The sequence below is a fragment of the Canis lupus genome, chromosome X, assembly GCF_003254725.2.
Source record: "Canis lupus dingo isolate Sandy chromosome X, ASM325472v2, whole genome shotgun sequence".
In the NCBI taxonomy this organism is placed as follows: domain Eukaryota; kingdom Metazoa; phylum Chordata; class Mammalia; order Carnivora; family Canidae; genus Canis; species Canis lupus.
Window position 1 is genome coordinate 40,806,546 of NC_064281.1, and position 15,642 is coordinate 40,822,187.

Genomic DNA, 15,642 nt, shown 5'->3' on the forward strand with positions numbered 1-15,642 from the left:
TATGAATCTACCAGTGTGATCAAGGCTGCCATAAAACGAAGCCCAGAAGAGGCGGGGAAGCTGGTTTTGGACTGGGGTACAGTGTAAAGATTAAAGATGTCCCAGAAGGCCTGCCAAAAGCTGCCGCCATTTGAGCTGGGCTTGTTGATAGAGTTTTCCAGGCATAGAGCTGTGAGGGATTTAGGTATGCTGTCAGTGCTTTACACACACAGGCATACAATAAATGAAACAGAAAACCGCAGACCTGGGAAGAGCCACGGGGGCGGGGAGACGACTCTGGCAGGCAAGTGTTAGCTGAGAGGTAGCAGGAAAGAAAACCCAAAACCGGGTGCATACGCAAACGCTCCTGTGAAGCGGTAAAGAGGTCTCCCGACCTAAAGTCTCAAGCATGCGCACTAACGCACCTTCCCCTCTAAAGGTCCGCCTTTCCTCTTTTCTCAGCCTAAGCTCCGCCTCGGGAGTCTTGTAAAGGGAAAATGGGAGGGGCCAGAGGCGGGACTAAAGGCGATTGAACGCTCTTTTGGCCAATCATCTTGTGGAATATTCGGCCTATAGTGAGAGAGGCGTTCAGAACAAAAAGAAATGCCCGCCTCCGGCGCTGAAAACCAATGAAAACCGGGCAGAGGCGGGGGTGTGGGGGGCAGTGAATCACGCCTCTCCAGCTTAGCCACGCCCTTCATTCTTGCGCGGCCTCACCCCAGGGGGCAAATCCGATTGGCTGGACGACAACCTCAAAGGGCGGGGCCGCACACGTTTACAGTGGGAATGAGCTAGCGGAGGGGGGGGGGAAGCTGGGCGGGGTTAGACTCTGTCCTATTTAAGGTGGTAAAGGCAAATGATTCTCCAGGTTGCTTCTCCTAGAAAAGTCATCTTCTCGCGAACCTTTAAAATTCCTGCCTTCTGAGGCAGCTCAAGGGACTCAAACTGACAGTCTCATCAGTCTTTTTCTTCCTTGCAAAAGTCCCGTTTGCCACCATGGGGATGTACCAAGTGAGATCAAGTAGGGGGACCGAGTGGTGACCGGCACGCTGATTACTGGCTGCTGCCCACTTCGGTGGGCTAGCAAACTTCTAGCGAAATCGGGACTGAGTACTAAACAACCTCTACACTTCCCCCTGGCGCCGTTCCAGGGCTGGCGCCACATTCCACGGTGGGCGCGCAATGGCCGCGCCCCCTCCCGGTGCGGACGGGTCTTTTGGTACATGCAGTCCGAGGTGAGTCCCCTCCTTCCCACTTCAGCCTTTTCGGCGCGTGCGTGCGCATGCGCGGAGCGCGGCGCGCGCGGCGGTTGGGCCGTTGGGTGTTCGGCCCTGGGATCCGCCGCGTCTCCGCAAGCAGTCGGCTCTGAGCCGCGAGCCGCCGTGAGCTCTCGGATTCGAGCGGGCGCCAGCGAGCCCGGGGGCATCGCCCGCAGCGGCCAAGCTCATGGCCGGCTGAGCGGGACGCCGCCTCCGCCTCAGCCACCGCCGCCGCCGCCGCCTCCTCCTCCTCAGCCGGCGGCGGCCCGGGCCCAGCAGCCATGGCCGAAGACTACTGGGACGGGCGCCTGCGGCGAACAGGAGGAGAAGGAGGTCGCGCGGCCTCATCCCGGGCCGCCGCCCCAGGCGCCGCCGCGCCGGCCCCGCGGCGCTGAGGTTGCTCGCGCGCCCCCGCCGGTGAGCGCGTCCGCGAGACGTGGGGTGGGGGCTGCCCTTCCTCTTGCAGAACCAACCCAGACCCCGGGCGGTGCCCAGGGGTCTGGGCTGCACAGCTGGCATGTGCCCCCTCCCCCAGCGAATTTCCCAGAGTGCACCGGGGCAAGGGTCATTCGGGGCCTCCCTGACCTTGGCCCCGCCCTGGGCCCGGTCTGGGAGCTGGGGATGGGCAGCCCTGTGGGTGCTAATGGGGAGCAGGGTGATCAAAAGACCAAAAGATGTGGAAGTGGGTGGTGAAAGGCTCAAGGTTTGCTAATGGCTTGAGCTTTGGAGGGGTCGGAGCCGGTGATAATAAGTCTTACCGCTGTGTAGGGCTTGACGCCCAGCGTATGCTAACCGGGGGGTGGGCAGTGGGTGGCCCCGACGGTGTGTGATAGGGGAGAGCATGTCAGAGGAATGCTGAGGTATGCAAACGGAGTTATAGGTGCAGAGAGACCCCGTGTGTGTTAATGGGGGATAAGGTGGTAGAGATAGCAGGAGGTATGCTAATAGGATCAGAGTTCTGAAGCCCTATGTGTGGTAATGAGCGTTCAGGATGGTGTTAATACTATGTATTTGTCCATGAGGGACTGCAGCGTGTGGGTCTGGAGAGTGCTCCTGGAGGTCAGGATAGTGGAAGAACTTGGAGCGTTGAGAGTGTGCTAATGGGGGTCATAGCTGTAGAGGGTATGTTCCTGTGTTTATAATAAAGGTCTGGGTAGTATGAGGCCCAGTATATTGCTAATGGGGACAGAGTGGTGGAAGACCTGAGCTGTGTTACTGGGTATCAGAAATCGGTCTATGTGGAGTGGGAGGGCACAGTGGTGAGGGAAATGTCTTAGCAGTGTAAGAGGTTCAGTCTATTAAGGGTTAAGATGGTGTGAAGTTAGTGTGTATCGATGAGGACAAGGGTTATGAGATTCTGGGATGCGATAAGGGACAGTTATGTATGAAATTCTAATGACAGTTGATATGGGTTTAGAGCCTTAGAGGTGCTTAAATGTGTGCCATCAGGGGAAGAGTCAGCAGTATGAGGTCTGGAAAATGCTAGTGAGTGTCAGAACATTGCGAAGACAGTATGTGTTTGTGTCCACGGGGAACTGGGGTGTGTTGAGGTTCCAAAGGGTGCAGTAAGGAGGATCGGGGTCATGAAGGGAACAGGCCTAACTGTGGAGGAGTTGAAGCAAAGAGAAATTAAGGACAGGAATATGTGAAGGTCTAGGTGTGGTAAAGTGGATTTAGAACGATGGAGGGCTGAAGTGTACTAATGGGGCTCCAGGCTGAATGAAGACCTGTGTGCGCTAATGAGGGTCAGGCCATTATAGAACAGTGTTTGTGTGTCCATGGGGAATGGGGCTGAGTAAGGGTTCAGGATGTGCTAATAGGGAGTACTGTGTGAGTTCCAGTGTGTGTTAATAGAGGTCAGGGTGAAGTGAAGGTCCAGCTTGTGCTGACAGGAAGTGGTGGGAACAGGGTAGTGTAGAAGGATCAGAATATGTGTTTAATGATGGTTATAGCCGTGGAGGGGTCTGAGTGTGGGCAAAAACAGGTCAGGGATTGGCAAGTTTCACTTTGTGTTAATGAGATTCAGGGGAGTGTGAAGGTCCAGTGAGTGCTAATGTGGGTCAGCTGTAGAGGGTCCCAAGTGCGTGTTAATAGGGGTCAGAATCATGCACGGGGAACAGTGTGTTAATGGGGGTAAGTGCTTTGGAGAAGCAAACAGGCGGCTGGGCCTGGGAGGCATCCAAGAATGTGGGGTGGTAAGGGTTAAACTAGAGGGGCCCGAGCATATTCAAACAGAATTCTCTGCTCTTTGGGGGCTCTGTATGCTGATGGGGGTTGGAAATAAATGGAGAAATTGCAGGTGCTGAAAGTTAGAATGCAGGGAGGCCTTCTTGAGGGTCCAATATGTGCTTACGGGAGTTTGGACAGGCTGAGGGTGATGTGTTCTTGGTGGGAGTGAGTAAATGTAATGGCTATGTCCTCAGTGGTCAGTGTGGTGTGAAGTGATGAGTGCCCTTGCGTGTGAGAGTATTCTGAGGATGGGGGTATGTCCTCAGGGGTCAGGAAGGACATATGCCCTTTTTTGGTGGAGTTGTGTATCCAATTTCTTGTTCCCTCCCTCACTATTCTAAAATCTAAAAAGCTCAGAAGATGCAAATAATAACATCTAAAAGTTTTATTGTATATTAATGTTCAAGTGTCTCTGTTCACAAAGGTCTGCCCAGGGCACCCCTGCTAGGAATGTTGCATGATAAGCAGGTTTTGTATCCTGTCTTCCTAAAATCCCCAAAAAAACTGAACTCTGGAACATGTCCAGCCCTTGGAGTTTCCAGTTAGAGGTCATGGACCCTGGCTCCTTCTGGCTCCCTCCTCATCTTCCATCCAGCCCTACTTACCGTCCCCCCAGATGTCCCATTCCCTGCCACAACAGGCAAAGCGACTGGGTATTTGTACCATGGATGCAAGACTGCCTTTGGGGGCTGGCCATGCTTCTTCAGCTTCAGGTCCAGTGTGTGGCCTACTGGGTCAGGATTTTTGTTGTTATTCTGGGTTCTCTGAATGGACCTCATCTTCTTTACTGGGGTCTTTCTGCTAGGCTGGCCCCTCCTGGGGGTGGTGAGGTCAGGTAGGCGGAAGCAGGGTGTAGGGACCAGTGAGGTAAGCACCTGATTTCAAGGTAACAGATGACCCACTTCTCTCCTCGAATCTAGCCTCAGCCCCAGCCCCACCTTCCTACCTTCCCACCTTCCCACCTCCTATCTAGCTCTACTTCCCTTGGGCCCAGGGCCATCGTAGGCCCTGCTGTGAGTCCAGATGGTTCCTAGGCCAGGTCTTTCCCCCTCCTTGTTGGCCTAGAGCCCAGGAGGAAGCAGAAGAAGGCCAGCCTAAGCCTTTTGGTGGCCCTGTTCCCTCCAGCAGCCCCATCTAGGTCATCTTCCTGCCGATGCCAGTGTCCCTGGGCCACCTTTTCTGGAGTTGTTCACGAAGAGCCAACTTTACCCTGCCCATCCTGGTAGAGATTGGTCTTAGGCCCTCAGTACCCTGATTCATTAATTTCTGCCATAAGCAATTTTTGAGCATCTACTCTGTGTCAGTCACTGTTCCAGGTCCTCAGGATATAGCCGTGACCTAAACAGAAATCTACCCTGGCGGAGCTGATCTTCTAGTTATGGCGGTGAGGAGACAGACAGTTAAGAATACAGAAACCAATAAATAGATGGTGTCATTTCTGAGGAGGTGATAAGTGCTGGGGGGGGTAATTTGACAAAGAGAGGGAGCTCAGTGTAGTTGAGATTTTAAATAGGGTTATTTGTGCAGGGTTATCCATTAAAAAGGTGATATTTGAACAATGGTCCGAAGAAGGCGAGGGAGTGAGCTATTTTGAAATCTGGGGGAGGGGTATTCCACATACCAGGAATAGCCAGTGCAAAGGCCCTGAGGTAGGACTGCTGGGTGTGGTTGCAGACCAGCAACTAGCAATGATTGAGGGGGAGGTGAGGCCAAAGAGATAATAGGGGTTAATAGGGTAAGACCTAGTGGGCCACCCTTGAGGACTGGGACATTTATTTGGGATGATAAGGGAGATGTATACTCTCAAGTAGAGGAGAAATGAGACCTGGCTTATAAAAATCTGGATGGGACCCATAGAGTCCTAACCTGATTGAAACTTTCCAGCAGCCCTCAGGACAGCTGGTATGCTTTGAGATCCATGCCCCCCACACACACAACCCTACCCAGTGGTTGGGTCTAGGCAAGACTCCCCTCTCCATGCACCCCTCACTCAGGTAGACCAGTGGGGTAGTCCACTTAGTCACCATGACGATGGTTGTTAGGGAAGGTAGGAGCGTCCTTGTGGTTGTGGGGAGCATTCTGCCCTGGCAGTTGGGGGTGATGTGGGGCTGGTGCCGGCGAAACATGCCATTCTATGGGCATGCCCGGGGCCGTATTGGTGGCCCTTCGGTCCTGGGCGAGCCTCTCGCCCCATCCACAGCTGGGTCCATCATTGCCGCTGCACCTGAGAAGGCCTGCTGTGGAGGCCTCTGCTCCCACAGTGAGGCTGCCCCCATAGAGGCCAACACTTCACCGGTTGGGCCCTTACCCTCAGCCAGCCACCCAAGCCTCAATACCCAGGTGTGCTACTTAGGAGCAGGGTCCCCAGGGGCTGGTGGGAGGTACTGACAAGGGTCCCCATCTATGGCAGGTTTCTAGGATTCCCGAGCGGTTCCAGGGCTCAACAGTGGTTGGGTGGGCACTGATACAAATCCATGTCAGTGTGCCTCACTAAGTTGTCTTGGGTTTTAAGGGTACCCTTTAGTAATGGGTACTAACATGGGACCCATTCCCATCTCTATCCCCTGCTCAGGTCGCCATGGATCGGATGAAGAAGATCAAGCGGCAGCTGTCGATGACACTCCGAGGGGGCCGAAGTGCGGACAAGACCAATGGTGCCCCTGAACAGATAGGCCTGGATGAAAGTGGGGGTGGCGGTGGCACTGACCTTGGAGAGGTACCCACTCGTGCCGCTCCTGGGGAACCTCGCTCTGGACGGGGCCCACTCAGCTCTGCACCAGGTAGGTCCACCGACCACTCCTGCCCCCCGAGTCTGGCCCCCAGGTGCTGCCTCCCAGCCGAGCTCCCCCTTAGACTTGTGCTATTTCCGTTTTCCTTTCTCCATTTTCTCTCCTTTCCCTGCCATCTTCTCCACACTCTCTCTGTCCATCTGTGTCCCTTTCCTTGGCTTTGTGCCCAGGCCTCAGGGGGAGAAAGAGTGCCCTGCCTGCTGCAGCTGCCCCAACCTTCCCTTTGCCCTTCTCCTGCACTCTGCACCCCCTTAGGCCTATTGGTGCCTGCCTTCCCAGGGCCTTTGGCTACTCTGCCACTGCCTGCCTTCTGGCCCTGGGCCAGCACCAGTCTCAGCTCACCCCTGGAATGGGGTGCTCCACTAGGTGACTATTGTCCCTCCACCCCTATCCAACCAGTCTCGACCTGTCTGAATTTCCCTGGGCCTTGCCTCCCTCTCCCTGAGGGACTCCAGGCTGCTCTGGGGGCTTGTGTGTACATGTGTGATGAGGGAATGTGTTCTGCTGGGGAGGGGGGTTCCTGGGGCTCCAGACCTCAACTGGTCTGCCCTCCTCCCCCTGTCCTCACTACCAGAGATTGTACATGAGGACTTGAAGATGGGGTCTGATGGGGAAAGTGACCAGGCTTCAGCCACGTCCTCGGATGAGGTGCAGTCGCCAGTGAGGGTGCGCATGCGCAACCATCCCCCACGCAAGATCTCCACTGAGGTGCTTAACCCCCTATCTGGCTGGTGGTGGGGCTAGAAAAGAGGGTTCAACCTGGGGAGGTGGAGCTCATGGCCCTTTTTCTCACCTGTCTTGCCTGCTAGGACATCAACAAGCGCCTGTCACTACCAGCCGACATCCGGCTGCCTGAGGGCTACCTTGAGAAGCTGACCCTCAATAGCCCCATCTTCGACAAGCCCCTTAGCCGCCGCCTCCGCCGCGTCAGCCTAGTGAGCATCTCCTGTTCTGGTCCTCTTCCCCGCCCCTCACGGCTTCTCCCCCACCTCCACCCCACTTCTCTCCCCAGCCAGTCCCCTCCTGTGAGCCTGCTTCAGCCTACCCCTTTACCCCACAGTCTGAGATTGGCTTTGGGAAACTGGAGACCTACATCAAGCTGGACAAGCTGGGCGAGGTGAGAGACAGTCACAGGGCCTGTGGTGGGGATAGGGGTCTGTGAGAACTTCCTGCAGCCTCAAGCTCCTCTCCTATCACTCTTCCCCACACCCCAGGGTACCTATGCCACCGTCTACAAAGGCAAAAGCAAGCTCACAGACAACCTTGTAGCACTCAAGGAGATCAGACTGGAACACGAAGAGGGGGCACCCTGCACCGCCATCCGGGAAGGTACAGACACCCAGGAAGGCTGTCCCAGGCTTCCCAGGCTCTCCCCATGGCACATTATCATGCGCGTGTGTGCACACATACACACATGCCCCATAGTGAGAACAGAGACTGGGGCTTTGGGGACTTCCCTCCTGACACTCCGGGCTTCAGGAGAAAGTGCCCATCATGCAAATATTTAGATAATAAGATAACCAGGAATCTGTTCCTGTTTGGAGAAGAGGCCAAGGAATTAGAGAGCAGGGTACTTGCCTTGGTTCTGAGAGCACCCGTGAAGATGCTCACCAATTTCCTTGACACAACAATTTCTAGTCATAATATCACATGGAATGAACCTGAATTGCATAGGTATTATGTGTGCAAACTCAGTTTCACACAAAGCTGCAGGCCTCTGTAGTGAGGGAAATCAGTACAGAAATAAAAAACAAGTTGTGAAAATCTAATGTCACATAAAACTGGGGCTGCAGTCCCAGGTTCTTGCTCCACGCTCTTCTCTGAGCCTTAGTTTCCACATCTGGAACATAAGGAAACACCTTCTTGGTATTAGGTGGGAAAGAGCCAATGGCTCTCCATCAGCCCAGAGTGCTCAGGGAAACAAGGAAACCCTGGGCTCATCCCTGTCTGGTCCTTGCTCTCACTTCTATCCTGAGGGTGAGGTCCTGACTCTTCCCCATCTCACCCTCATGCTTCCTGCAGTGTCCCTGCTCAAGGACCTCAAACACGCCAACATCGTCACACTACATGACATCATCCACACGGAGAAGTCCCTCACCCTTGTCTTTGAGTACCTGGTAAGGTTGGGTGGCAGTGAGTCCTGGGGGGAAGATGAGGATATGGCCACTATCTCCTCTTCTTTCCACTATCTCCTCTTCTCTCCTCAGGACAAGGACCTGAAGCAGTACCTGGATGACTGTGGGAACGTCATCAACATGCACAACGTGAAAGTGGGTGTGGGGCAGGAAGCAGGGGCACATGGGGGCCCCCACTCACCCACTCCACCCCACAAAATCCCAGAAACAGACTTTTCCCGTTTGGCTTTTTTTGCTGGGAGCCCTTGGAGGGCATTGGGACCCTGTCCTCTTTTGTGAGATAAGGCTCTGAGCTCAGTGTCTGTGTTTGGGAGGGGGAACAGTATCTGCTGGGGGTCAGGCTACTGGATACCCTTTGACCTCTCCCTGCCCTTCCTGGGTCCTAGCTGTTCCTGTTCCAGCTGCTCCGTGGCCTGGCCTACTGCCACCGGCAGAAGGTGCTACACCGAGACCTCAAGCCCCAAAACCTGCTTATCAATGAGAGGGGAGAGCTGAAGCTGGCGGATTTCGGTACCCTGGCCTCCCCCTTCCTCCCAGTGATCCCCCAGCCTTACCCTCTTGTTTTCCCCCTTCCTCATGACCACCTCATCTCAGTTCCTTTCAGCTTTTCTGAGCTTTGCTTCAGACGCCCTTAGTCCCCAGCTCTACTGTCCCCCAGACTGCCTGGGACCTACTCAATTCCAGCTGCCCCTTCTCTCAACCCTTCAGGCCTGGCCCGAGCTAAGTCAATTCCAACGAAGACCTACTCCAACGAGGTGGTGACACTGTGGTACCGGCCCCCCGACATCCTGCTTGGCTCCACAGACTACTCTACCCAGATTGACATGTGGTAAGGACATGTGGAAGTGTGGCAGGAGCCAGTGTGCTGAAGGGGGTGGCTCGTCACAGCAGCCAACCAGCTGACCGCCTCCCCTGTTCACTGTGTTCTCCCTGCTTAGGGGTGTGGGCTGCATCTTCTATGAGATGGCCACGGGCCGGCCCCTCTTCCCAGGCTCCACAGTGGAGGAACAGCTGCACTTCATCTTCCGCATCTTGGGTGAGGATGGTTGAGCCCACTAGGAGCCATGGAGACATTTAGAGGTGCCCTGTGAACACTTAAGAGTAATTTTTCTTCCCTACCAGGAACCCCAACTGAAGAGACGTGGCCAGGCATTCTGTCCAACGAAGAGTTCAAGACATACAACTACCCCAAGTATCGAGCCGAGGCCCTTTTGAGCCATGCACCCCGGTGAGGCTCATGGCAGGGGGTGGGGGGGGCTGTTAAGGACCAGAATGCCCAAACTCAATTTAAAGCAGGTCCTCTTGTCCTTGCGGTAGACTTGACAGTGATGGGGCTGACCTCCTTACCAAGCTGCTGCAGGTAAGCCCACCCTCCTGGGCCAGCCTTGGGGGTTAGGGGATCCTAGGTGTGGGGAGACAGGGAGCTCCAGGGGGAGGGTCTGGGGTGGGGAGGAAGAGAGGCCTACTTGTTGAAGGTGTCAATACACCACCAGTGCTGCCACCGCCCCTGCCCCTATCCCTCTTTCCCCTACTCAGTTTGAAGGTCGCAATCGGATCTCCGCGGAGGATGCCATGAAACATCCATTCTTCCTCAGTCTGGGGGAGCGGATCCACAAACTTCCTGACAGTGAGTGGAACTGGTAGGGGGGTGTGGGGAACAAGACATGGGGCAGATTGTGCAGGGCTCTGGCTAGGTCATCTCTGAGGGGGCACATCCTTGTTCACAAGTGTGGTGTGTTTATTACAAAAACTATTTAGCTTTCAGTTACTTTTTACCTTTCATGGAAATTTTTAAATCTACATGAAAATAGATGCAACATCACTTTCCCTTTTTTTTGTAAATATTTTTTTATAAAATACATATTGAGGGATCCCTGGGTGGCTCAGCAGTTTAGCGCCTGCCTTTGGCCCAGGGCGTGATCTTGGAGTCCTGGGATCAAGTCCCACATTGGGCTCCCTGCAAGGAGCCTGCTTCTCCCTCTGCCTGTGTCTCTGCCTCTCTTTCTCTTTCTCTCATGAATTTATTTCTCTAAATAAAATCTTTAAAAAAAATACATATTGAGAAATGCACAGGTCATAAGTATACACAGCACAGTGAATTTTCACAAACTAAACACACCCATGTAACTGGCATACAGGTCAAGAAATAGGATGTGAGGGTACCTGAGTGGCTCAGTTGGTTAAGATCTGCCTCCAGCTCAGGTCATGATCCCAGGGTCCTGGGATCAAGTCCCATATTGAGCTCCCTGCTCAATGGGGAGTCTGCTCCTCCCTCTCCCTCTGCCCCTCCTTCAGCTTGTGCTTTCTCCTCATTGCTCTCTTGCTCATTCTCACACATGAATTTATTAAATCTTTAAAAAAGGAGAGAAAAAATATGAAAGGATATGAGAAGCTCCCTTGAAGTGCCCTCTTGTTTGCTTTAGGTATTCCTAGCCTCTTCTTAAGGGTTACCCCTATTTGGACTTTTTTTTAAGATTTTATTTATTTATTCATGAGAAGCTGAGAGAGGCAGAGACATAGGCAGAGGGAGAAACAGGCTTCATGGAAGGAGCCCGATGTGGGACTCGATCCCAGGACCCCGGGATCACAACCTGAGCCAAAGGCAGATGCTCAACCACTGAGCCACCCAGGTATCCCCACTAGTTGGATTTCTAACAGCATAGATAAGTTTTCCCCATCCTTGTACTCTACAGAAATGGAATCACACAGGGTATTCTCTTTTTATACTTGATTTAAAAAAAAAGATTTATTTATTTATTTTAGAGAGGACAAGAGTGAGCAAGCAAGTGGAGGGGAAGAGGGAGAGAAATCCTCAAACGAACTCCCAGCTAAGCATGGAGCCCAACTGGGTCTTGATCCTAGGATCCTGAGATCGTGACCTGAGCCGAAACCAAGAGTTGGACACTTAACTGACTGAGCCACCAGGCACTCTAAAGATTTATTTATTTTAGAGGGAGAAAGAGAGAGTAGGCAGTGGGGAGGGACATAAATATAAGGAAAGAATCTTAAACAGTCTCCATGCTGAGCACACAGCCCAACACGGGGCTCAATTTCAGGACCCTGAGATCAGGACCTGAACCAAAACCAAGGGTCTGATGCTAAACTGACTGTGCCACCCAAGTGCCCCTTCATGCCTGATTTAAAAAAACTTCTTAATATGGACACTTTAAAATTATATATATTTAGGGGTGCTTGGCTGATTCAGTCAGTGGAGCTAGGACTCTTGATCTTGGGGTTGTAAGTTTGAGTCTCATGTTGGGTGAAGAGATTACTTGAAAAAAATTAAATAGAGGCCCTTGGGTGGGTCAGTTGGTTAAGCGTCCAGCTCTTGGTTTTGGCTCAGGTCGTGATCTCAGGGTTGTGAGCACCACATCAGTCTCTATGCTCTGCATGGAATCTGCTTGTCCTTCTGCCTCCCTCCTTCCCTCTCTGCCCCTCTCCACACTTCTCTTTCTCTTGCTCACTCGCTTGCTTTCTCTCAAAATCTTATTTTAGAAAATAAATGATACTTATTTATATATTAGATGAAATACTGTGAGTCCCCAAGTACTCTAACATCTCATCAACTTGTGGCCAATCTAGTTTTATCTATATTCCCTCTGATTATTTTGAATCAGATCCCAGATATATCATTCATCTATAAATTTAGCATGTATCTCAAACATTTAATAACTATCGTTATTATAGCTTTAAAAAATTGGCCCACTTCCTGTATCTCCCCAGTGGTTTAGTCTAAATCAAATCCCAGTGTTCATCACCTGGACTCAACAGATGGTAATTGCAACACTGTTATCACACTTGACAAAATTACTGATTTCCCAGTGTCCTGTAATAATCCATATTCCCTAGTTGTAGCTGGTTTGTGTGTAAGGATTATTTGACAGGTGAAAGCCATGCCTCTCAAAGAAAAGGCAATTTTTGGTAATTCCAATAGGGCCATGTGGGCAGTGATCCTGGATGGGCCTATGGGTCATTTTCCACGGTCTGTCTTCTACCCACAGCTACTTCCATATTTGCACTAAAGGAGATCCAGCTACAAAAGGAGGCCAGCCTTCGGTCTTCGTCAATGCCTGACTCGGGTAGGTGTGGCCTCGCCCTCTTTCCCTGCCCCAGCCACCTACTTGCTTACCTACCAACAGCCATCCGCTCTGCTTTCCCCTGCAGGCAGGCCAGCTTTCCGCGTGGTGGACACCGAGTTCTAAGCTGAGTTCTAAGCCACAAACCGAGGCCCCAGCAGGCAGCAGCAGCTGGAGGGATGCCACTCCCCTCACAGGGCAGCCCCCAACTGCATCCTTCTTGCTTGCTGCCTGCCTATCTGCCTGACTCATGCTCGCCTGCCCACATGTTCCCTGCTGCCTGTCCGAACACCCGACCATTGGCCTGTCAGCCCACCCATTGGCCTGTCTGCTGGGTGCTAACAAAGCTCTCATCGCTCCTTCGCCTGGTTTGTCTGTCTGTCTGTCTGTCTCTGTCTCAGTCTCAGTAGTTGCCGGCGGACAGCATGGTTGTGCCAGCCTCCCACACTGAGGCCAGGCCTACCCCTCTTCCCCATCATATCCTCCCCCAGGACCACTGACCGCTACCCGACGGCCAGCCAGGGGTCCGGAGCTAGTCCAGGCTGGGGATCTCGGCTCAGACAGGATCTGGCAATGCCTTGGGTCTGAGGCTTCCCTTGCCTGCTTTCCTGCCTGCCCCACTTGCCTCATGTTGTGTGGGCTTTTTTTTTTTTGTTTGTTTCACTCATTGTCGTTTTTTAATTATTTTAAATGAGGTTTTCATTTTTTAAATGCAATATCTCTGTATACAGACTGGCTGGGCCCCACCCCCTGCGTGTGGCCCTCCCACAGTATTTTGTGCAATGAAGCCCCGCTCTCAGCCTTTCCAAGGCAGGGACACAGCCCCTATTTGGAACCCTGACCATCACTAGACCCTGGGGTTGGCTAAGGGAAAGCATGCCTCGACCATTCGCCTTCCTACCCCACCCCACCCCCACCTGCCATCCCCAGCAGCAGGGGGACCTGGGGACTACGGGAGACTCTCTGGGAGGTGGATGAGGTGGGGGGGGCCCCCACTCTTTCCTTCCTGCAGTCCCACAGCTGGGGCCTCCTTCCTTCTCAGGGTCTCCTTAGCCCAACCCTCCTGCCCCTGTCCCACTCGGTGCTGTTGAGTAGGGGCCCTGCCAGGAACTGACCAACTCTTCAAGGAGCCATAGTGTGTATATGTGCACAAGCAGGGGCAGAGGGGTGCATGGGGGTCTGTGCCCAGGCATTATCCCCTAACCCCTGGGGAGGGTGAGGCAGGGCAGGGACAGTCTCTGGGGTCAGTCCCAGATGGGTGATTACCTCCCCGTCCTCCACTCTAAACCTGGGGCCCTCAAATGGGGTGGGAGGGCTGGGGTGGGGGCCCTCCTAGTGGGGTTTGGGGGGTTGGGTTCCTGAATGCACCATAATCGCTGTATGAAATATTAAAAAGTCTAAAGTGAAAAACCTGATTGCAAGTCCCTGCAGGGGTGGGGGTGGGCTCAGTCCAAGGTGAGTTCTAGGACCTTGGAGAATTCATACCTGGCCCCCGACATCTAGGAGAGCACTGAGATGGGCCAGGGACATGGCATGACTGAAAGCCATCTGAGGGGTTGCACACACAATAGTGGAACATTTTTGTTGAAGCAGGTAGGGCAGGCTGAAAAGAGGATGAGCTAAGAATCCAGGAGAAGAGTGAGATTTACCCAAGAATATGAGAATGCCAGATAGTGTGGGGACAGGTGTATGTAGAGGGACTGTGAGAGACACTTGGAAGACTCCGTTAAACCAAGAGGTGAGGCAGGGAGGACCAGTATGACCACACATCAGAACTGGACACCATGAGGCAGGCCAGGTGGAGAGAGAGTATGAGAGGAAGGATAGATTTTTGGACCACTGAGTAGGTAGGGGAATCATAATGGATCAAATTCAGGAATGGAGCCACTGATGGATGGAACTGGAAGTTTGGATTATTGGTGTCCAGGGAGTAACAGAAATCCTGAGAAGGATGCAGCGGCTTGTGAGAGGCCAAATAGCACAGCCTAGAACTTGGACTCAAGTGTGAGGATAATGGGGGCTTTGATTACCTTTGTCCTGGGAGTTCTGGCCTCTGTCCCAACATCTGGGCAAAGCCAAGGACAGCTTTTCAAACAGAAGAGGTGGGGGTGGGCAGGGCCAGGCAAATACTGCAGGTAATAAACCTAAGGCTGGTTACTGAAGTCCAGGGGTGGTGGCCCAAGAACTTCTAATCATTCCACTGTGCCCCTGTAAACATTTTGGTGATCTCTCGGTTTGCAGCCTTATGGTTGCATGACAGCTGCCATGTTCCCAGAGATGGGGAAGCAAGCGAGGAAAACCGGACACCCTATTTCCTTGTAATAGGGCTGAACCTTCCACAAACTTCTTAGCAGACTTCTCGAGCCATTCTATGGCTAGAATAAGATGATATGGCCACCTCTGGCAGCAAGGGATGCTGGGAAAATGAGGACCCTGCAAAGGGAGACAGGATTGCCAAACCAAACTTAGAAAGGCTGGAATTTACACATCTGCTCTGGGAAGTGGTAGGGTCATTGCTGTGTGCAGAGGTTGGCCTTTGGAAGGTGAGGAAACCAAACAGTCTAGGCCTGGGAAGGGAGGCCTCTTGAATTGTAGGAAGGACCGGCTATCCAATAAATGGGGAGGGAGAGTCTGCAGAGGGGCAATGAGGAAAGGCAATTCAGAGGACCTGACCAGATTAAGCTGGGCTTCAAAAGCAGCTACTTGCCATGTGCCAGACCAAATTCCATGCCATTATAGAGAACCCTGGATGAAAGGGTTGTTCTCTTTCCCTCCCCAGAATTTACACAACTGAGTTGTAACCCCACGGCTGTTCAGGTCTGGGCCAGGGGCTGGAATCACAGTAATAAAGACAATCCCTGCCCTGTAGAGGTTAACTGAAAAGAGTTATGGTATCTAGTGGATGGGTGGGATTTGAAATTGTTCAGGGAGAGGTGAGGGTATTCTGGACACTCCAGGCCCAGGGAGCTGTGTGCACCAGCCTAGAGGTATAGGAAGGCAAGCTGTGTGGTCTTGCTTGTGGGAATGGGTCACTGAACCAGAGCCAGAATAAGTCACTGAACCAGAGCCAGAATCATGAGCCCATCTTGGGGGAGTATGTGAGACGGTCAGGTGGGGCAGCCAACACAGGTAGATAAAGAGAGCCAGAGTGTGAAATGCTAAAGTTATCAACAAG

General features: G+C 52.9%; 1 protein-coding gene across 6 annotated transcripts; it reads left to right on the forward strand.

Moving 5' to 3' along the window:
- Positions 1 to 810: 810 nt before the first annotated feature.
- Positions 811 to 12,830, forward strand: CDK16 (cyclin dependent kinase 16). Of its 6 annotated transcripts, none has more exons than XM_025468926.3 (16): positions 811 to 1,214; positions 6,040 to 6,247; positions 6,831 to 6,964; positions 7,066 to 7,191; positions 7,317 to 7,373; positions 7,471 to 7,585; positions 8,279 to 8,373; positions 8,464 to 8,526; positions 8,778 to 8,901; positions 9,100 to 9,220; positions 9,330 to 9,427; positions 9,514 to 9,619; positions 9,688 to 9,751; positions 9,928 to 10,018; positions 12,393 to 12,470; positions 12,556 to 12,830. In XM_025468926.3, exons 1-16 carry the CDS (start codon positions 1,203 to 1,205, stop codon positions 12,591 to 12,593), a joined length of 1,530 nt encoding a protein of 509 aa, XP_025324711.1. In that variant the 5' UTR covers positions 811 to 1,202; the 3' UTR covers positions 12,594 to 12,830. The 6 variants fall into 6 exon arrangements, with proteins under 6 accessions (XP_025324711.1, XP_025324714.1, XP_025324713.1 ...); XM_025468929.3 differs by having other exon boundaries at positions 813 to 1,214; positions 9,709 to 9,751; XM_025468928.3 differs by lacking the exon at positions 811 to 1,214 and adding an exon at positions 1,267 to 1,655.
- The last annotated feature ends 2,812 nt before the right edge of the window (positions 12,831 to 15,642 follow it).

Bases quoted from the DNA above. Each gene is read 5' to 3' on its own strand.
- CDK16 (XM_025468924.3), top strand. From the start codon at position 5,568: ATGTGGGGCTGGTGCCGGCGAAACATGCCATTCTATGGGCATGCCCGG. The intron at 6,965-7,065 runs GTGCTTAACCCC...CTTGCCTGCTAG, and splicing joins CACGCAAGATCTCCACTGAG to GACATCAACAAGCGCCTGTC. The intron at 8,902-9,099 runs GTACCCTGGCCT...TCAACCCTTCAG, and splicing joins GCTGAAGCTGGCGGATTTCG to GCCTGGCCCGAGCTAAGTCA.